At 48.3% G+C, this 22,522-nt stretch overlaps 1 protein-coding gene across 1 annotated transcript in view; it reads left to right on the forward strand.

The window, feature by feature from the left end:
* The window catches only part of NSG2 (neuronal vesicle trafficking associated 2), a 65,145-nt gene that overhangs the window by 38,623 nt on the left and 4,000 nt on the right, over positions 1 to 22,522 (forward strand). Inside the window, exon 4 of the mRNA XM_043489177.1 lies at positions 21,379 to 21,489. Within this exon, the coding sequence (XP_043345112.1) occupies positions 21,379 to 21,489 (111 nt within the window). The remainder of the gene's footprint in view (positions 1 to 21,378; positions 21,490 to 22,522) is intronic.

The following is a 22,522-nucleotide window of genomic DNA, read 5'->3' on the forward strand; positions in this document are numbered from 1 at the left end:
CTACTGAAAAAACCACAGCTTTGACTAGATGGACCTTTGTTGGCAAAATAATGTCTCAGCTTTTTAATATGCTAAGTTGGCGATAACTTTTCTTCCAGGGAGCAAGCATCTCTTAATTTCATGGCTGCAGTCTGCAGTGATTTTGGAGCCCAAAAAGATAAAGTCTGCCACTGTTTCCCCATCTATTTGCCATGAAGTGATGGGACCGGATGCCTTGATCTTTGTTTTCTGAATGTTGAGTTTTAAGCCAACTTTTTCACTCTCCTCTTTCACTTTCATCAAAGAGTCTCCTTAGTTCTTCTTTGCTTTCTGCCATAAGGGTGGTGTCATCTGCATATCTGAGGTTATTGATATTTCTCCCGGCAATCTGGATTCCAGCTTGTGCTTCCTCCAGCCCAGCATTTCTCATGATGGATGTACTCTGCATGTAAGTTAAATAAGCGGGGTGGCAATATACGACCTTGTGTGGAGATTCAATAAAACAATGCATATAGAGCCTGGGGTGTGGCTTCTAGTAGTTGCTTAATAAATATTAGGTCCTCCTTCTCCATGACCCCCAATCCTTCCTCCATTGTAGATAGTACTTTCAGCTGTTTTCTAGAATGCACTCTAGACCCCTCTAATCCCCACCTTGCCTGACACAGTGTCACAGATATTCTTGGTGCACTGACTTTCCACTGACTTTCCACTCAGCCCCACACCAGTCACACTCCCCAGCTCATCCCCTTAGACCTGGGCACCTCCCTCTCAGAACAAATTGGGAGCATGTGCTGGTTTCAACCATTGCTGGCTGTTTGACCCTGGACCAACCACTTTTTGGAACCATATTTCCTGTTAAATAGGTTTTAAAAGACTGACTTTACAGAGTCATTGAAAGGTTTAGAATGAATAATGAAAGAAAGCATAGTGTTGTATCAGCTGCCCCCAGTTTGAAGATTGAGACATTTTACTTATGGACAGAATCTCTGTATTTTCTGGAAAAAGCAGAACACCAGTCACACGAGGGCCTCATTCCCATCCTTGACAATCGTCAGGGACTGGGCAGCTGCCCCATGTGGATGCGGCACGTCCCCTCCTCTCCCTCCAGTCCCCACGCCTGACCCTCTTCCCTCAGTTACCTGGCTTGCACAGAGTAGGTGACCAGGAAACATCAACTCCTCCCTTTGTTAGGTTGTTTCAATCTAGGTACGCTGGTTAAGGGGCTTCCCAGGTGGCGCTAGTGGTAAAGAACCTGCCTGCTGAGGCAGAAGACGAAAGAGACATGGGTTCGATCTCTGGGTTGGGAAGATCCCCTGGATGCGGGCATGGCAATCCACTCCAGTGTTCTTGCCTGGAGAATCCCTTGGACAGAGGAGCCTGGCAGGCTACAGTCCATGGGGTCACGACTGAAGTGACTGAGCATGCATACATGCATACTGGTTAAGATCTGTATTCTACATTTGCCTTTGTTAATCGACTGATAGAGACCCAACCTTGTGAAGTAAGCCAATCGACTGATAGAGACCCAACCTTGTGAAGTAAGCCCTCAGCTTCTCCAACCTGTATCAAGTTTACTCTCAAAGATCTTAATATCCTCTGATCCAAGTTGAGCAAGGGTTTGCACTTTCAAAATGAAAAAAATGCTTCAGGAGGTCAGAGATTTATCTTCTATGTAAACTGGGCCCCAGGCCCCCGTTTCTTCTTTCTAATGATTATGCCAATAGCAAATTAAATTGGAAAATGAGTTATTGCTTTGGAATGTTCCAATTTAAATTGTACTTTCTCTCTTTCAAGGGTTCCGCTGATATTAATGAATTTCTGGCTTTGGCCAGGTTCACGCTTCTGTACTGCCCCTCCCTCTGTGGGGAGTTGTCCTCTCCGGGTTCTGAAAGAGACCCTTGAATTATTGCTCGTATAAAGTTTGAGGCCACAGATGTTTCATTTTCCCTTTCCTTTCAGAAGGCAATTTACTCGACGGGATCCACTGGGGCCTTAAATAATAGGCTTCTTTAATGGATATTGGGGGGCTTTCATGGGGAACTGTCTAACCAGTATGATACATAATCTTTTTGGTTTGGGATAGAACCTTGTATTCCAAACAGCTAATCTGGTAGCATCCATTCCAGAGGAAGTGAGTAGCACACACAGCCTTGGGACTGATACCTGAGTTCAAAATCTACTTCATTCACTATTTGAATTTACTTAGGCAAATGACTTCGCTTCCTCCGGTCTTTGGTTCTTCATTTATAAAACAGGAAAAAATGATAAGACGTATCTTCTAGGTTTTAAAAATTATTAATAAGAAATAAATTACATAGTTCATTCATTCTTACTGTTCATCTTATCCCTTTCCAATGAAATCGTCTTGCTCATGGGAGCACAGTTCATAAGCAAAACCAACTCCTTCTCTAGGAACTGACCCCAGCTGAGGAGTTAAACAGAATACAAGCAGTAAATAGAACAGATGTTCACCCTCCGGACCTGTCTTGCCATTTTATGGCTGGCATTTCTACCTGAGAGATAACATTTCAATAGAAAGCATTCTGATACATTCACTTAGAAGCCACTTACTGAACACTGCTTCAGACCAAAGCCATGCAGGTGATCTGTATGACCTCATGTTGTCTTCCAAAGCCTCTGGGAACTAGGGATCACTGTAACTCCCATTTCATAGATGAATAAACTGAGCCCTGGAGATGTCACAGAACTTGTCTGAAGTCACCTGGGTAGCAGCAGTAGGCGCTGCCAGTGGAGAAGGTGTGTGTTCTCAGAGTCTGCACTGGCGCTGGTCTGGCTCTGGCTAGCAGTGATGGTTGCCTATTTCATAAACCCCAAAGGAAACAGTTTCTTTTCTTCTGACTAATTCAAACATCCAACAAAAAACACCATACATCTTTGTTTTGGTCCTTCTGGTTCATAGCTGTGTGCATGAGTCTGATGAGTCCCAAATAGGAGAATGAATTCCTTAGCACTGATTGAGTGGATGTGTCTGTTTGGTATGAAAAAAAAAATCGCTGAAATCGTGGACCAATGGGACAGTCAGAGGGCACACGGTTTTATATCCTGAGAGGTGTTCCTTCTTTCTGGGTCCTCAGGACACGTATCTCTGGGCACTGGCTCTGTGCCAGGTGTGTTTTCACTGAGTGATCTCGTATGATCTTTACACTGATGCTCCAAGGTAGTTATTAGGATCCCAGTTTCCAGTTGAGAAAGCTGAAACCAGGAAATGTAAAAAGGGAACCAAGAGGTGGTGGGATTAGAATACCAACATGGGCACTTCTTGCTTCCAACTCAAGGCTCTGGCCACCACCCCATTTTTCTCTCTTTATTGAGACAGAACGGGATGATGGATCCATCTGAGGCCACACTGAAACATACTTGGCTGACCTGGGAATGTGTGTACTTGGAGGGTAGATTCAGCTTCTAGGTGCGACTGCAATGTGAGAATGGTGAACTCTTGACCTAGTCAGCTGGCTGAAGGGGTCAGCCTACACACCCACAGCTGTAGATTGACAAGGGCTGGAGAGAGTTTTTAGTGTCAGTATCCTTCCACTCTTTCCTTCTGAGGTTCCTGCCAAGGAGATCTGAACATAAGGATGGACCCCAAATGGCAGATGAAGAGCTACCTTATTCACCTGCCAGGCATCCGATAATCGAAGAGGCAGCTTCTCCCCTGAGCACAGCTGGGCCTGAGGCTCAGGATGGGAGGCCCAGGTGGTTTTCTAGCTTCTCAGCCTGTTTTTCCCACCCTCACCCTGGGGAGGGATCTCATGCTGATGGATACTCACTGTCCCTGGAGGGAAAACTGAGGTGGAAGGCAGGAGGGAGAGTGTTTGTTCCTAATTCTGAGTGTCGGTCTCACCCAGTGATAACCTTGGTCAAGATGCTGCAGGTGAGGGGAAGGATGGATGGAAAAGAGATGGCACAGGCTCCTCCCATGTAGGAAGAGTGAGAATTTACCTCCATCCTGACCCATGAGGCAAGGAGTCAAAGAAGAGAGATGTTCATGGGGTCTGGGTGCTGGGGGCAGGAAGGGAAAGGTTTACAGCTGGAACCTGGTGCTGCTTTTAAGGCAGAGCGTCTGCAGTAACGTGTAACCTTTGCTGCCAGGCTCTGAAAAATAAGATCCAGGGGAAACCAAAAAGGGGACAGCAAGGGAGCCGTATCAGAGGTCACTGCGGAGGAGGATTCATTAGAAGGACTCACAGGACTCAGGGTGTAGCTGTAGGACAGCTGTGATTTGTTACAGTGAAGGGATACAAAGCATAGGCGGCAAAGGAAAAAGGTGCAGGGATCACGCCAGAGGAAAGCAGGCGGGAGCTGGTGGAGGCCTCTCCTCCGGGAGTCACACGGGACACGCTCCCGTTCCCCAGCAAGGGGTTGTGAGCACACGCATGGAGAGTAGTGGACCAGGGAACTAGCGAGATACTCAGTGCCCAGGGTTTCTGTTGGGAGCTGGGTCACATCAGCAGACTTGCATGTACCCAAGCTCTGGACTCCAGAAAACGCAGTGTTCAGCATAAACCATGTTGTTTGTAGAGTGTAGGCACAGCGAGTCCTTCTTACTAGTTCTGGGACTCATGGGAAAGGTTAGTTGCTCAGTCTGTCCGACTCTTTGCAACCCAGTGGACTGTAGCCCGCCAGGCTCCTCTGCCCATGGGATTCTCCAGGCAAGAGTACTGGAGAGGGTTGCCATTCTCTTCTCCAGGGGATCCTCCTGACCCAGGGATCAAAACTGGGTCTCCCGCATTACAGGCAGTTTCTTTACCATCTGAGCCATGAGGGAAGCATCATGGGAACCGTCCTGTTACCAAATTCCTGGGTGCCAACTAGCAAGTGGACCTTCACAAGGGAAGCAGTCTCAGGCCTGCTATGTTAACTGTGTTCTGTGAAAGCTCCTCCAGGACTCCTGCTAGGTAGGGAGTGTGTGTGTGTGTGTGTGTGTGTGTGTGTGTGTGTGTGCGCATGTATATATGTAGGGCGGAGGAGTGAGGAGGTGGAAGATCGGGTAGAGATCCCTTCCTTCTCATGGACACAAGTAGCGAGTTGAATGGAGGCAGAAATGCTGCCTCCCCCAAACGTGGCCACCTTCTGCACAGAGGCGATCCCTCTGCGTGTGCTGTTGTGTTACTGGCAGGCCTTGGCGCTCAGCCTTGCAGGAATTACAGGAATACGTGGAGAAGCTTATCTGGCTCAGAACCCCCCGCTGGCACCCAAGCGGTGCCACACATGGGAACTTGGAGAAGATGATTTCTAATTTTCCAAACCAATTTTGCTGACCTGATTTTTTTTTTTTATCAGTTCTTCTGCCAAGAAAGAGGATTGAGGAATGAAAGTAGCTTAACAGAACAGGCTGTTTGGGCTGCAGGGCTGGTGTCTCCATGGAGATGAAGATGCAGGCTGCGTCTGGACAAGGCTCGGCTGGCTGCAGTGAGGCAGTGATGCACCTCTGATTGTGGCCAGGATGTGTGTGGCCGGTACCCTGGGGGAGGGGACTGCCTGCCCGTGCTGGGCCTGGCTCTGGGCTGGCGAAAGCAAAGCGGTGTGAGACCTTCGAAGCTCATTCGTGTGCTCTTGGCGCTGAGACCCGGCTGAGAGCGGGGCTGGAGGCTGGTGAGGCACAGTCCTGGCCCTCGAGAGGCTCATGGTGTGGTGGAGCAGGCTGATGGATTTAGAAGTCATGATAACATGGAACAGCATGTGACAGTGGCCAGGATGGAGTTCGGGGGAGCCCAGAGAGACCCCCCTCCTGAGGGACAGGTCTGGGATGGCTTCCTGGGGTGTTGGGGAGACACCCTCCAGGGGAAGACAGTGGACGGGTGTGCCAGCAGCAGAGAGCCTGGGATTGTGTGTGTCTGTGTGTGTCTGTGTGACTGTGTTTCTCTGTCTCTGGGTGTTGGGGTGTGTGTGTGTCTGCGTGTGTGTGTGTCTGCGTGTGTGTGTGTCTCTGTGTGTGTGTGTCTGCATGTGTGTGTGTGTCTGCGTGTGTGTGTCTGCATGTGTGTGTGTGTCTGCGTGTGTGTGTGTCTCTGTGTGTGTGTGTCTGCATGTGTGTGTGTGTCTGCGTGTGTGTCTGCATGTGTGTGTGTGTCTGCGTGTGTGCATGTCTGTGTGCCTGCGTGTGTGCATGTCTGTGTGTCTGTGTGTGTGTGTTTGTGTCTGCGTGTGTGTGTCTGCATGTGTGTGTGTGTCTGCGTGTGTGGTGTGTCTGCATGTGTGTGTGTTTGTGTCTGTGTGTGTGTCTGTGTGTGTGTGTCTGCGTGTGTGCGTGTGTGTGTATGTGTGTCTGCGTGTGTGTGTATGTGTATGTGTGGGTCTCTCTGTCTGCATGTGTCTCTGTGTGTCTGTATTTGCCTGTGTGTGTATCTGTGTATCTGTGCATTTCTGTGTGTGTGGGAGAGGTCTCCTAGGGTCACAGCGGTTGGTGTTGTGGGACAGGTAAGCAGGACCAGAGGATCAAGGCAGTGCAGTGCCAAGGGACGAAGAAGTGTTTTAGGTCCATTCAGACCTGGCTTCTGGGTCTCGCTCTCCTACTGACGGCCTGGAAGTCCTGACGGCTCTACAACCTCTGCACCCTCCATCTCCTCGTCTGAGAAGCAGGAATATGGGCAGTACCCACTTTATGGGGCCCTGGGTGGGACTGAGTGAGACCCCCTTTGTGCTGAATATCTGACGCTCAGGGATGTACGGTCCTTGTTGCCTTCTGTTCAGAAGCCAAACAGAGGGTGTTGGCCCTTGTCTTGATCTGACTGTAGGCTCCAGGTCACCTGCATCCAAACCTCCTGGACTTAGGTTGAAATGCTGATTTCTGAGTGTTGCACAGACCAAAGGAACCCAGATCTCTGGGTGCAGGGCCCAGGACTAACACCTACTTTCAAGGCCCCGGAAGCTGAAAGAGCACCGCCCGCTCTCGAGGGGCTGTTGTCAGTCTGGGAGGTCAGGTCCCAGGTGACGTGATGCAGTGTAACACACAGTGGTCCTTGTGCTGAGGAAATAACTGAATTAAACTTAACTCTAGTAACGTGCAACCATAGCAACAGCATTGGGGGCAATAAGAAGCATTAGTTTATCATTTTTGCCTTTACATGACTGACTTGTCGTTTGCAGTACTCATCTTTGTTGCACTTCATGCAGTTTTGTGCAGCTTAGTGTAATGATTTGGAGTCATTTTGTAGATGAGAGACCTGTCTTGTTCTGGGATGGCCTGGACTCGGCTTGTGATGAAGTTCTACGTGATCAGAAAAAGTTGGATGGACCACGAATGGGTAAAATGAGAAGGAGCAGGGGGTTCAGGACTTATGCAGGGAGTCACGTGGACAGAAACAAATAGTAAGCACATAAAAACGGACTTGAGATGGTGGCAGAGTCATAACGGGTGTTTCTCTTCTTGGAGATCCTCTTGGATCTCCGAGACATTTTGTTCTTCTATCACAATACATTTTTAGTCAAAATAAACTCTAACACAGTTATAGATTTATTGGTAGAATACATATGGTTAGGTAGCTGGCTTCTGAGTTAGCATTCATACCTTCCCCACAGATTTGCCAGAACACAAAGTGATGTGTCTGTGTTCACTCTGGATGCTAACTGCGATCATTACCTTAGGCTGAAGTGAAGTGAAGTGAAGTTGCTCAGTCATGTCCGACTCTTTGTGACCCCATGGACTGTAGCCTACCAGGATCCTCTGTCCATGGGACTTTCCAGGCAAGAATACTGGAGAGGGTTACCATTTCCTTCTCCAGGAGATCTTCCCGACCCAGGGACTGAACAGGGTCTCTCGCATTGTAGGCAGATGCTTTACCGTCTGAGCCACCAGGAAAACTGGCTTGGGCTAGGCCTATGCTTTAGGGCTTCAGGCACGATCAAATTCTATTTCACAACAGCTGGTGGAAAGAAGTAAGCTGAAGATTTGAAAAGGCAATCAACTTGCCCAGGGCCAAAGCAAGTAAGAGTCGGAGCTGGACTTTAAGACGAGACCATCTGGAGACTCTACTCCATTCACTGTTTGGTGCTAGGGAGAGGGATAGGAGAGGGTGTCATTTGGGCAGAATTTATGGATTCGGCGATCCTCTCGCACTTTCTACTCAAGCCCTTTTGTCAGGATCTTTGGGGCTGAGCCAGGAGCAAGGCGCCGGGTGGCCTAATTCTGTCTCTAGAGGTTCCAGCTGTCACATACGGAAGATGAATATCTGTCGGGCAGCTCTGTTTTTATCTCTCCACAAAGTTTTATTTCTCCGATGTGAGTGATTCTATTGCTTTGAGGTTTCCAGGGTTTGCATTCTTCATAAAGAAGGACGGTTTATTGGGTATCATGGTGCTGAGATGGTGCAGTACATGAATGTTAATGAAGTTCATGTTTCTTAGCATAATGAGGGTCCTAGATCAGCGCCGTGGCTTGACAGACAGTGGGAGAGTTTTTTGTTTTTCTCTTCTCTCTTCCTCACTCCTGGGGTTTCATGTCTGCTGTGACATTATCTTCCTGGAATAAGTTTACCGTACACATCATCTTGCTTCATTGCACTGTTACAAACAAATGCAACTTCAGGACAGAGAAATATTTATCAAAAGGTCTGTTAAGGTAGTGTTTAGGGTTGAGGGCTTCAGAAGCTGATATTCCAAAATTCCAATCAGGCTCAGTTACTTCAGTAACCACCTGAGCTCAGACAAGTAACTTTATGCCTCTGTGCCTCAGTGTGCAAAGCTGTAAAATGGGTGTAATAATGAGGCTTATAGGGCTATCATGAGGATTAAAAGAGATATTATATAAGAAGCACTTGATACAGTACCCAGTACCTTACTGAGCAGTCAATAAGTGACTGCTAGTATCGGTTAAGCCCAGGGCCAGGACAAGACCAGGTAATTTACAGGCATCATCTCATGCAATCATCACACCAATCTTGTGGGGTGGAATTTTTGTTTCCATTCAACAGAAGAGGGAATAGGAATTCAGAGAGAAGAAGCATCTTGTGGAAGGTCACAGAGCTTATCAGAATCTGAAGCAGAATGGGAACCTTCTTGGGATGGGGCCACAGCTACTGCAGAAAACTGCATGGACATTGCCTAGAATGGCAAACCTAGTTCTCTCAGCCATCAGAGGAGTTTCTCATCTTTTCAGGGCACAGCAGGCAGACAAGGAGTTTGCTTCATGGGAAAAGCTAACCATTTCCCAGCATCAGACAGACTGCCTCAGATGGCTCAATGCAGTGATTTTATCCGGTTACTCCGTCAGGTGTGGAACAGTTAAAAGGGGCCCTAAAATTCACTCAAGGTGGTACTTTGTGCCAAAAATGAAGAAAGAGGTGTGGAATCAGAACGTGGGATGGGAAATCTGATCTGTGCCAAGTCATGAGCTGGACCACAGAGGCAAACAAGGTACAGTCTGGATAGTCATGACACAGTGGGCTGAGTGCTCTGTGATGACGGGAGAGCAAAGTGTGGTGAGAACACAAGTTAGCAAGGGGAGGCTTCCTAGAGGAGGTGAGATGTTGTGGGTCGGGTTTTGAAGCATGAATAGGAGTTCTGCAAGGGAAAAAGGGCTGGACATGTATACAGGAGAAATCTGCGTTGAGAAACGGCAGCCTTCCTGAGTGGTTGGAGCCCTTGAAGTGTGTGCTGAAGAGCGTGGCAGATGACACGGCAGGAAAGGGGATCACACATCTGTAGCCCCTACGCCAGGCGGTGTGGGAGGGCACCAGGTTAGCTTCCTGGGGCTGCCACAGCCAGTTGCCACACACTGGATGAATGCAACAGGAATTGATTCTTATGCAGTTCTGGAGATCAGAAAGTCAAAATCAAGGTGTTGGCAGGGCCAAGCTCTCTCTGAAGCCTCTAGGGAAGGATCTGTCCTTGCCTTTTCTAGCTTCTGGAGGCTCCAGGCATCCCTTGGCTCGTGGCTGCATCACTTCGCTCTCAGCCTCTCTAGCCCCACGCCCTTCTCTCCTCCCTGTGTTTGTCTCCCTCTGTGCGTCTCATGTAAGGGCACTTGTCCTTGGGTTTTGGGGCCCACCTGGACTGCCCTGGATGATTTCATCTCAGGATCCTTAGTTTAACTACATCCATACAGACCTCTTTTCCAAGTAAGATGATATTTGCAGATTCTGGTAATTAATATGTGGACCTATCTTTTAAGAGGTCATCATTCAACACACTACAGGGCTTCCCATGCACCATCTGATTTAATCCTCAGAACTCTAAGGGGCAGATACCATTACTAGTCCTCTGAACAGAAGTGGACACTTGTTGAAACAGATTAAAGGTAAACTTTAGGAGAGCAGGGACGTCCCTGCCTCAGCACTCTACTCTCAGCATGTGGAATTCTCTGGCACATTGTAGGTGCTCAGTTAATATTTAGTGAATAAATGCTTTATCAGGAACATATCATAGACTAAAAACCTAGGCCATACTTCATAGAGATAGACTTCTGACTGTATTACTTAATTATCTGTGTTACCTTGTGAAAACAATATAACCTCTCTGTACTTTAGTCAAAAGAAATGAAAAGGTACTACCTTATGGGGCTGTTGTAAGAATAAAATCATATACAGTGATGAGAAGAGTGCCTGGACACCAGTGCTTAGCAAACGGAATGTGAAGTATTACTGTACCTTGTCTCTAGGGAGGGGAGGGATACGGGTGGTGGTTAAGTAGAGTGCTCTGGGAGAATGTCTCAGGAGCTGTGAGCAGATGGGGCAGTGGCTAAATATCACCTGAAGACTTTGGGGAAGAGGAGAAACTTGGCCTAAGTCTAGAATGAACAGGGGCTTGATGGACTTGGGAGGGGAGGCTGACCTTCAGGGCAGAGGGACCAGTAGGCGCAAGAGCTTGGAGGTGGGGAAATGAGCATGCCATCAGGCAATAGAGGAGGGGTCATCGCAGAAGGGGCATGCTGAGCTTCCACCAGGAAGGGCCTTGTCTGCTGCGTAAGGGGTTCAGACTTGACCCTGTAGTTGTGACAGCTCATTCACGCGAAAGCCACATGCCGAGGTTGGTTCGTTAGAAAGTCTGGGGTGTTCAGGAAGCCAGGAGGCTGGAGCTCAGGGAAGCATTGAGGAAGCCGATGCATGGATGCTGGTCCCACCCAGGGAAGTTATGATGAAGATAGTGGAGAGAGACAAACACACCATGCTGGAGGCAGAAGCTCTGGGAGCTGGAGGCCGACCAGGGTGGGGTTCAAGGAGACCAGTGAGTGATGGCAGGATCGGCTGCAGGAAGGCAGGTTCCAGAGGCAGGTGGGCAGAGTGACTTCCCACCATGGCTGAGGCAAAGACACCAGGCTGGTTCTGGCATGGTGAGTTCAAGGTGTCCTTGAGGACATTGGCCAGACTTATCTTTTACTAAATGTGGGACCTTAAGCAAATCACCTTACCTCTTAGAGCCTCAGTTTCTCCATCAGCAAAACGGGGTTAAGAATTCTATTTGCTTCATGTGATGGTGGTCATGTTAATATACAGTAAGTTCCCAGTATTCCTCCTATACTTTGGGTACCTGATGCAAAGAACTGACTCGTTGGAAAAGACCCTGATGCTGGGAAAGATTGAAGGCCGGAGGAGAAGGAGACGACAGAGAATAAGATGGTTGGATGGTATCACTGATTCAATGGACATGAGTTTGAGCAAGCTCCGGAGTTGGTGATGGACAGGGAAGCCTGGTGTGCTGCAGTCCATGGGGTCACAAGGAGTAAGACACGACTGAGCGACTGAACTGAACTGACTGAATTTCCCAGTAACTCCCAGCACCTCTTGTTACTATGACAACCACTACTGCTACTGTTACCATTCTTTGGAGTGTGGACCACTGAGAATGGGCATGATGACTGAGGCGTCAGCACACCTTTGCCAGAGCACCTGGCTGCATGCTCTGTTGTAAGTTCCTCCTCTCTTCTCTCATTAAGTGAAAGTCACTCAGTTGTGTCCAACTTTTTACAACCCTATGGACTGCCCACCAGGCTTCTCTGTCCATGAAATTCTCCAGGCAACAAGACTGGAGTGGGTTGCCATTCTCTTCTCCTCTTCTCTCCTTAGTTCAGTTCAGTTCAGTCGTTCAGCCATGTCTGAATCTTTGTGACCCCATCGAATGCAGCACGCCAGGCCTCCCTGTCCATCACCAACTCCTGGAGTTTACTTAAACTCATGTCCATTGAGATGGTGATGCCATCCAACTGTCTCATCCTCTGTTGTCCCCTTCTCCTCCTGCCTTCAATCTTTCCCAGCATCAGGGTCTTTTCAAATGAGTCAGTTCTTCGCATCAGGTGGCCAAAGGATTGGAGTTTCAGCTTTAGCATCAGTCCTTCCAATGAATATTCAGGACTGATTTCCTTTAGGATTGACTGGTTGGATCTCCTTGCAGTCCAAGGAACTCTCAAGAGTCTTCTCCAACACCACAGTTCAAAAGCATCAATTCTTTGGTGCTCAGCTTTCTTTATAGTCCAACTCTCACATCCATACGTGACCAGGGGAAAAACCATAGCCTTGGCTAGATGGACCTTTGTTGACAAAGTAATGTCTCTGCTTTTTAATATGCTGTCTAGGTTGGTCATAGCTTTTCTTCCAGGGAGTAAGCTTCTTTTAATTTCATGGCTGCAGTCACCATCTGCAGTGATTTTGGAGCCCAGAAAAATAAAGTCAGCCACTGTTTCTACTGTTTCCCCATCTATTTGCCATGAAATGATGTGACCAGATGCCATGATCTTATTACTTTTCTGAATATTGAGCTTTAAGCCGACTTTTTCACTTTCCTCTTTCACTTTCATCAAGAGGCTCTTTAGTTCTTCTTTGCTTTCTGCCATAAGGGTGGTGTCATCTGCATATCTGAGGTTATTGATATTTCTCCCTGCAATCTTGATTCCAGTTTGTGCTTCATCCAGCCCAGAGTTTCTCATGATGTACTCTGCATATAATTTAAATAAGTAGGGTGACAATATACAGCCATGACATACTCCTTTCCCTATTTGGAACCAGTCTGTTGTTCCATGTCCAGTTCTAACTGTTGCTTTCTGACCTGCATACAGATTTCTCAAGAGGCAGGTCAGGTGGTCTAGTATTCCCATCTATCTCAGAATTTTCCAGTTTGTTGTGATCCACCGAGTCAAAGGCTTTGGCTTAGTAAAGCAGAAATAGATGTTTTTCTGTAACTCTTCTGCTTTTTCGATGATCCAACGGATGTTGGCAATTTGATCTCTGGTTCCTCTGCCTTTTCTAAAACCAACTTGAACATCTGGAAGTTCACAGTTCACGTATTGCTGAAGCCTGGCTTGGAGAATTTTGAGCATTACTTTACTAGTATATGAGATGAGTGCAATTGTGCGGTAGTTTGAGCATTCTTTGGCATTGCCTTTTTTTGGGATTGGAATGAAACTGACCTTTTCCAGTCCTGTGGCCACTGCTGAGTTTTCCAAATTTGCTGGCATATTAAGTGTAGCACTTTCACAGCATCATCTTTCAGGATTTGAAGTAGCTCAACTGGAATTCCAACACTTCCACTAGCTTTGTTCCCAGTGATGCTTCCTAAGGCTCACTTGACTTCACATTGCCGGATATCTGGCTCTAGGTGAGTGTTCATACCATTGTGATTATCTGGGTCATTAAGATCTTTTTTGTATATTCTGTGTATTCTTGCCACCTCTTCTTAATATCTTTTGCTTCTGTTAGGTCCATACCATTTCTGTCCTTTACTGTGCCCATCTTCACATGAAATGTTCCCTTGGTATCTCTAATTTTCTTGAAGAGATCTCTAGTCTTTCCTAATCTATTGTTCTCCTCTGTTTCTTTGTATTGATCACTGAGGAAGGCTTTCTTATCTCTCCTGGCTATTCTTTGGAACTCTGCATTCAGATGGGTATATCTTTCCTTTTCTCCTTTGCTTTTAGTTTCTCTTCTTTTCACAGCTATTTGTAAGGCCTCCTCAGACAGCCATTTTGCTTTTTAGCATTTCTTTTTCCTGGGGGATGGGCTTGATCCCTGTCTCCTGTACAATGTCATGAACCTCCATCCATGTTCATCAGGCACTCTGTCTATCAGATCTAGTCCCTTAAATCTATTTCTCACTTCCACTGTATAATCTTAAGGGATTTAATTTATGTCATACCTGAATGGTCTAGTGGTTTTTCCTACTTTCTCCAATTTAAGTCTGAGTTTTGCAATAAGGAGTTCATGATCTGCGCCACAGTCCACTCCCGGTCTTATTTTTGCTGACTATATAGAGCTTCTCCATCTTTGGCTGCAAAGAATATAATCAATCTAATATCAGTGTTGGCCATTGGGTGCTGTCCATGTGTAGAGTCTTCTCTTGTGTTGTTGGAAGAGGGTGTTTGCTATGACCAGTGCATTCTCTTGGCAAAACTCTATTAGCCTTTTCCCTGCTTCATTCCGTACTCTAAGGCCAAATTTGCCTGTTACTCCAGGTGTTTCTTGACTTTCTACAGTCCCTACGGGACTGGAATAGGACATCTTTTTTGGGTGTTAGTTCTGGAAGGTCTTGTAGGTCTTCATAGAACCATTCAACTTCAGCTTCTTAAGTATTACTGGTCAGGGCATAGACTTGGATTACCATGGTATTGAATGGTTTGCCTTGGAAACAAACAGAGATCATTCTGTCATTTTTGAGATTGCATCCAAGTACTGCATTTTGCACTCTTTTATTGACCATGATGACTACTCCTGACTTCTAAGGGATTCCTGCCCACAGTAGTAGATATAATGGTCATCTGAGTTCAATTCACCCATTTCAGTCCATTTTAGTTCGCTCATTCCTAAAATGTCCATTTTCACTCTTGCTATCTCCTGTTTGACCACTTCCAATTTACCTTGGTTCATGGCCCTAACATTTCAGGTTCCTATGCAATATTGCTCTTTACAGTATCAGACCTTGCTTCCATCACCAGTCACATCCACAACTGGGTGTTGTTTTTGCTTTGGCTCTGTCTCTTCATTCTTTCTGGAGTTATTTCTCCACTGATCTCTGGTAGCATATTGGGCACCTTCCGACCTGGGGAGTTCTTCTTTCAGTGTCCTATCTTTTTGCCTTTTCATGCTGTTCATGGGGCTCTCAAAGCAAGAATACTGAAGTGGTTCTCTCCATAACCTATGCTCAGAAGTTGCAGGAGGAATCTTGGGTAAGTCTTAGTTGAAGCTATCCCACACCTTGGTTCTTTCCAAGGTTAAGTGTCTTTAGTTTGAGCCTGTGTGTGGGTGGTGGAAGGGGTTGAGACTAGTGACTGGAGAAGAACAGATGTTACAGTGCCCCATCCCATCCCATGCGCATACAGTGTGATTTGTGGCAGGTTGCATATCTTTGGGTGTGTGTCTGGGGAGAGGGGTGCGCGAGCACGTTTGTGTGTGTGTGTGTGCACTCTGGGTATTAATTCAATTCAGCATTTCTATTCAGGAAATGCCGGTCCCCTCATGGAGTCAAGGTGCCGGGCACAGAGGAAAAGGATGAGATTGCTGGCTGCCCGAGGCACTCCCAGCAGGAGGCTAGAGGCTGGCAGGGGAGGCCTGGCTGAATGGGATGTGTCCAGGAAAGCACCGAATGGAAGCGGGAGGAAGCTGCTCCCCCGGGTCGGAGGAGGTGATCGTGGTCTCCACAAACCTGGCCTCCCCTCAGGGCTCTCTCCCCACCTCAGGCAACTCCTCCTCCCAGGCCCTGAGCTCCTCTTCCGTTTAGGCTTTGAGGCTGAGCCTCAAAGGCGGCTCTGGCCCAGGGGGTTCTTGTGTGGGGCTCCCCCTCCTGCCCCCGCCCCCTTATCCAGGCTCCTCTCCTGTTCACCATCCAGACCCTGCTCGGGTTTGGTTTTGTCATTTTTTAATCAGGTGATTTGCTTGTTCAGCGTCTGACCCTTCCTTGCTCTGCACTCCCCACATGCTGAGGGAATGAACGGATGAGCAGGGAGAAGGGGAGCAGGGAGGATCACATCTCCAAGGAAACTCTCAAATCCAGCGCCAGGAACTTGTTTATTTCTAATCCTGGGCTGTTGCATTCGAGAGGTAAAGCCAAGGGCTTTCCACCATCTGCAAGCAAGGAAGTTATATAAACCGAGCCAATTGATGTTGAAGTATGGCCGGCTTTCATGCTCAGAGGCTCTCTGTGGGGAAGGGGAGGGGCTTCTCTCCCAGGTCGTCTCGTCTACCCACAGCCCCCCGGGACCAGGCACTGGGACCTCCCCCTTCCATGAGGTTAATCCCTCTGAAAGGGAGAGTGTAGCTGCCTGCAGGGTGCCCTATGGAGACCCACCTTCAGGAAAAATCTCAGTCTGGCACCAGTCAGAAACCTCAGTGGTGTTCCCATCCCCCCACCCAGTAGCCAACACTGACTCGGTCATTAAGGATGAGAATCCAGACTCAGCTCAAACGTCCTCCTCCTCCGCAGAGTCAGCCCCTCCTCCTCCCTCTTCATATCACTCTCCTCACCTCCCAGGCCTCCTCAAGCTGTCGACCCCTTCCACTCTCACAATGCCAGGTCTGGTCTCAGCATTTAGATCATGCCCTGGTACATCAGCCTCCCCAGCAGCCTCCCTGCCTCCAGCCTTGCCCCTCCCAAATTATATATGCCTCTGTGTTCACTTCCCCCTTTTACCATCTTTCTGATCCTGTCAACTTTCCTGCTTAAAACCTTAAGGGGCTCTCTGTCAGCCTGGAGCTAAAGCCTAAGTTTTAGCCCGGCCCTTCTTTACCTGTTCTCTCCAACCCACCCACTGCCCCAGGCCCGTCTCCCCCTCACGTCCATCCTCTGGAGCAGCTGTGACAACCCGTATGGTGTTTCTCGAACAGCTCCAGTCTGCTCTGTGGCAGATGCGGCTTCTGCTGCTCAGACCCTTCTTCCTCCCCTGCCCTGGCATCCCTCCCTGAAGTCATTTCCGGAGTCACCTCCCCCAGGAGCCCTTCCCTGACCCCCCGCCCCCAGGCTGGTGAGGTCCGGTGGCCCCCCGGGCTGGTGCCCTCCCTCATGGCGCCACGCTTGTGCTCCAAGTGCCTCTGTCCTGGGCCCGTCTCTCCCTCGCCCTGTGGCCTGTGAGACCTCGAGGGAAGACTGGTGCCCAGCTCACAGCCCTGACCTCGCTGACCTCCACAGGCCCCTAAGCGATGACCGACCTCGACTTGTTTCAGAAGTTACCAAGGTTCAGTGTGGGGAGGCAGGCTTATCTTTGCCTAAAATGGCCTCCCATCCCCTCACTCTGGGCTGCGGAAGGCATGGCAGAAGTGAGCCTTGCTCGGGAGACTCCCCTGGGGTGGGCTGCTCTCCTGGCGTCCCGGCCAGCGTCAGACCCTTGACTCCTGTGGCCGTGCGGCGCACGCCCGCCCCACTCTGTGCCGCCCCTTCTTGACGCTTGCCTGCACATGGCAAACACCATGGGACTCTGAAATCAGTCTGGACGGAGCCGGGTCAGGATCGTTTAAAGCACTACCCAGGTGATTCTAAGCTCGAGACCCCTCAGACCCAGTCATCCTGGAGGAGTGGTTCTCATGTCTGGCTGGACACCGACGTCACCTGGACAGCGCCTTGGGCCCACCGGCCCTGACCTGACAGATCGGAGCGCACCGCGTGGTGGCCGTCCAGCCATCTGCCCTCCCTGTCTCCTTCTTCCCTCCCTCTCTTGTCCTTTTCCAGAAACACGTGCTATGCTCTGCTGGTCGAGCCTGAGTGCTGCGGTGAGTCAGACACTGCCCCTGCTGGTGCGGCTGTTAGCTCAGGGCCGTTAGGAATGAGAGAGCCCCCCCACCAACCCAAACACAAAAAGAAACCCACCGTAAGGGAACCTGTCCCATGGCCAGCCTGCAGGGCCTGCACCAGCTCCCAGCAGCTTCACCGGGCTGCCGGGGGCCAGAGCCGCTGGAGACGCCTGTGCTGGAGTCTTGTCCTGCTCCCGAGTCACAGAAAGGCCCGGCTCTCTGCTCACAGGCTGGAGCCGCGTGTGGCCATTAGGATGGGGGGCTGTCCGTGGGTTCTCCCAGACCCTGCATCAGGCTGGCGGTGGTGGCAGGGTGGGCAAAAGCTCTCGACTTTTTCTTTGCAAGTTCAAGGTCTGCACGCCCGTGGAGGTGCCTCTGAGCATGTCTGTCCCAGTCTTGGGGGAGCTCAGGTGACGGGGTGCTTGCAGGAGCTTCAGGTCCCTTTGACAGAATCAGCCGGAGCTCGGGGCATGTATTTTAAAGCTGAGGTAGGAGAAATTCCTTGGTGGCTCAGTGGCTAAGATTCCACACTCCCAGGACAGGGTGCCTGAGTTTGATTTCTGGTCAGAAAACAAGACCCCACATGCCATAACAAAGACTGAAGATCCCATGTGCTGCAAGTAAGACCCGGTGCAGCCAAACAAAGCAAAACGCTGAGGTAAAATCCACACGACGTAAAGTTAAGAGCGTTAGAGTGGAAACTCCAGTGGCACTGAGTACGTTCACGGTGTTGGGCTACTGTCACCTCCATCTAGTTCTGAAATGCCTTAGTACCCCAAAAGGAGACTCTGTCCCCGTCAGCAGGCATCTCCCCCGCTCCTGGCAACCTGCGGTCTGCCCTCTGTCTCTATGGATTCACTTATTCTGGATGTTTTATATAAATGGAACCATAGAGTATGTGGCCTTCATTTAGCATGTTTTCAAAGCCCACCCACATCTATATGAGAACCTCGTTCCTTTTTATGGCCGAATAATAGTCTGTTGTACAGATAGACCACAGTTTGTTTATCCATTTGTCAGTTGATAGACATTCGGGCTATTTCTACCTTTTGGTTACTGGGAAGACTGTGCATTTAAAATCCGTTATGTCTGTGCCCCAGATGCCTGCTCACTGGGCGCTCCTAGGTCCCCAGCGTTGGGCAGTGGTCTTGGGGGTCTCCTGTCCCTGTAGTAGTCATGCCATCCCTGGGGGCCTAAGTGGGATATGCATCTCTGGGGCACCTCTTGCTACAGTTCTGGCCCGTGACTTCTCTCTCTCCACAACTTGCCGGGGGACTCCAGTCTGCACGCTGTACCATCTCCCCCCTCAGCTGCCACACACCCCGGCCCTGGCCAGGAGGCTGACGAGTAAGCAACAGGCCGCAGCAGAGAGCTTGGAGAGGGGTCATGGAGAGGGCGGACAGCATGTTGTGTGCGCAGTCACTTGGAAATGAATTTCACCTGTCACCATATAAAAGGGAAAAATGCTTTTTCTCTGTACCCTTGCTTCTGACACCAAACGTGTGGTTTTTTCCCCACACCATGCAATTCTCCAATTCTTGGTGGAGGCTGACTGAATTCCCTATGACTTCACTCAATTCTGACATTAACTGTCCTACGTTAGCACACACCCCACAGGTCAGAGGCTCAGTCCCACAAGCCTGCATCCACTCAGATGCCACTCGCAAATCTCAGGCTATAAACTGGGGCTCTCCACCACTTCCCCCACAGGCTCAATGATTTGCTAGAATTGTTCACAGACCCCCGGAGAGCACTTTACTTACTGTTACTGATTTATTGTGAGGGATATTAAATGATACACATGAACAGCCAGATGAGGAAATACATGGGGCGAGGGCTGGAAGTCTCCTGAGCAAGGAGTTTCTGTCCCAGTGGAGTTTGGGGTGCGCCACCCTCAGGGGCATGGATGTGTTCTTGTTTACCAACCTGGAAGGTTTTAGAGCCCCTTCAGTTGGGTTTTCTGGAGCCTTCATGATTTATTAAAGCATTGGCCATTGGTGGTTAATTTGTTCTCCAGCCCCTCTTTCTTCCCTCCGAGGTGAGGGAGGCAGTTAAGTTACAACCTTCCTATCAGTGGTTTCTTCCCCAGCCTTAGGGGCCTTCCAAAAGTCACCTCATAACAAAATATAGCATTAACTCAGGTATAGTTGAAAGGGGTTATTATGAATAATAAAAGTTGCTCCTTTCACTTTTATGAATTGGAATTATTTCAGGAACTGGTCACAAAAACCAAATATTAGAACAAAAGATGCTGCTACCCTTCTCTTCTCATGTAGGAAATTATAAGGGTTTTAACTCCGTGCCAGGAGCTGGGAACAAGACCAAATAGATGTGTTTCTTATATCACAATACTCCGCTAACCTGAAACTTCATACCCACATGCAGAGGAATTTCATGGACAGTGTCTGCCCATAGGATTCAAATGATTTCATCCCATATCCATCTTCCTCTTTTCCTCTTCAGATTCCTTCCTTTCAGGATTTATAGCTGCTAACATATGACTCCTTTGGGAGCAATGCAGAATCCCATCTCTTCTTGTCCTTATAAACCATGACCTGAGGTGGGAAGGAGATAGGATAGGGACCCCCCCCACCCCAAGATGATTTTATTTTTCTTCCAAATCAAAATAAGCCTTCTCTCCATGACAGGAATTCTGCTATATTTCTAGGTCAACTGACTCAAAAGGCTACCAGCTTTGAAAGTAACGTAGAAAAAAATTCTGTGTATAATACTCAGAGTCCAGCATCAGGGAGGTTACCCTACCACTTTGCACACAGGTGGTGGCATGGGGCCAGAGCAAACCTGAAGTTGCCTCTGAAATTAGCCACTTCATCCTTTCCAGTAATGCCTGATGGTGCCTTTGGTTGGTTTGGTGTTGTATTTTTTAAAAGCTTGTTGATAATGGTCAAGAGCTGGGCTTTCACTGTGAGCAATTTTGGAGACCATTAGATGCTTCTGAGCAGAAAGAGGATATGACTTGACTTAGATTTTGAATGGAGTTCTCAGGTTACTGTGTGAATGCACATAGAGGTCGAGGAGGCCGCTACTGAGAAGGCAGTTGCAGTCCCACGGTAAGGGGTGATGATGGCTCTGGCCCCAGGGAAGCTGCCTGAGAGCGTAAGCAGCGATTCCATGATGCATGTGTTGGAGGCAGAAATGATAGCTTCTGCTGGTGGCTGGGAGGTAGAGCGTGAGGAAAAGAGAGTCAGAGAGAACTTCAAATTCTTTGGCCTGAGTGACTGCAAAGGTGGCATTGACTTTTTCTGAGATGGGGAAAGTATGGGTGGAGCAGGATGGGAGGGGAGCAGGGGTTTGAGAATGCAGTTCAGGTGAGTATTAGACATCCAAGTGGAGGCAGCATAAGCTTTGATATCTGAGATTGGAACTCAGTAGTGGCAGGGAGGTGGTGATCAAAGGCAGAATTACTGAAAGTGATGGCTTCATGATCAACCCCTGCCAATACAAAATTAACAGGGAAAGTACATGGGGAGGGGAACGGACCTCACACGTGGGGCCAAGACGGAGCTTCCGAGAATATCAGAAGACGGAGACACCAAGGCTCAAAGATTGCAGGTTGGTGACGGAGCTGAGACTGAGCTGGTTCTTGGGGTCCCTGGTCACCCCCTACCTTTTGTAACATACCAGGCTTCCTACCAGCTCCAGGTTTGGAAGGCTGCGTGTGTGGACAGAAAGCAGGAAAGCTGAGGCTAGAGCCTTCTGTTCTGTGTTTCTCCAGGTCACCATCCTCGTCAGCCTGGCCCTAGCTTTCCTCGCCTGCATCGTGTTCCTGGTGGTTTACAAAGCCTTCACTTATGACCACAGCTGCCCAGAGGGGTTTGTCTACAAGGTAAGGGGCTTCTGGCAGGGGAGTGGCTCCCGATGACCGTCCAGTTCAGTTCAAGGGTCAACATCTTTTCACTGGCATTGAAATTCTGGGTATGGTAACCTCCCTGCAAATTGTTTAAAACGTAGTATGTGTCTGAAGAAAATGGAAACACTCATTTGAAGATAACATGCACTCCAATGTTGATAGCAGCACTGTTTACAGTAGCCAAGACATAGAAGCAACCTATGTGTCCATCAATGCTGAATGAATAAAGATGTCACGTGTGTGTGATGTATATACACACACCTGTTTTATATCTGTTATACACACAATGGAATACTACTCAACCATAAATTAGAAAGAAAATTTGCCACTTATAGCAGCATGGGTGGACTTGAAGGGCATTATACTAAGTGAAATAAATCAGACAGAGAAATACAAATACTGTATGATATCACTTATATGTGGGATCTAAAAAATACAACAGCCTAGTAAATGTGACGTAAAAGAAACAGACTCACAGACGTAGAGAACACACTTCAGTTACCAGTGTGTAGAGGGAAGTGGAGAAAGGCAAGATAGAGGTAGAGGATTAAGAGGTATGAACTCCTGTGTATAAAATAATAAGCTATAATGATAGCTTGTACAGCATGGGGAGTAGAGAATATTTTATAACAACTATGAATGGAGTATAACCTTTAAAAACTGTGACTCCTGTTGTTATACACCTGAAACTTATGAAGTATTGTAAATCAAGTATACCTCAGTAAAAAAGAAAACTTTATGCACTCAATAAAGGCATTGAAATATGTTTTTTTAAAAAGTGTAAAGAAATATAGAAGTAACACCAAAGCAAAATTGATGGTGGCAATCTAAAATTATTTTCACTCTCTAAAATGCTGTATATTTACAATACATTTTGATGTGAAATTATAAAATCACAATTAAAAAGCCCTGTGTGTGGCAGGAAGTTTTCAGGCTTTCATGAAGCACTTGGCCTCCAGTAGGCAGTAGAGGGCGCTCTCCAGAGTGTGGGAAAGGGAGGCAGGCTGGC

The sequence above is a fragment of the Cervus canadensis genome, chromosome 16 (genome assembly GCF_019320065.1).
Source record: "Cervus canadensis isolate Bull #8, Minnesota chromosome 16, ASM1932006v1, whole genome shotgun sequence".
Lineage (NCBI taxonomy): Eukaryota > Metazoa > Chordata > Mammalia > Artiodactyla > Cervidae > Cervus > Cervus canadensis.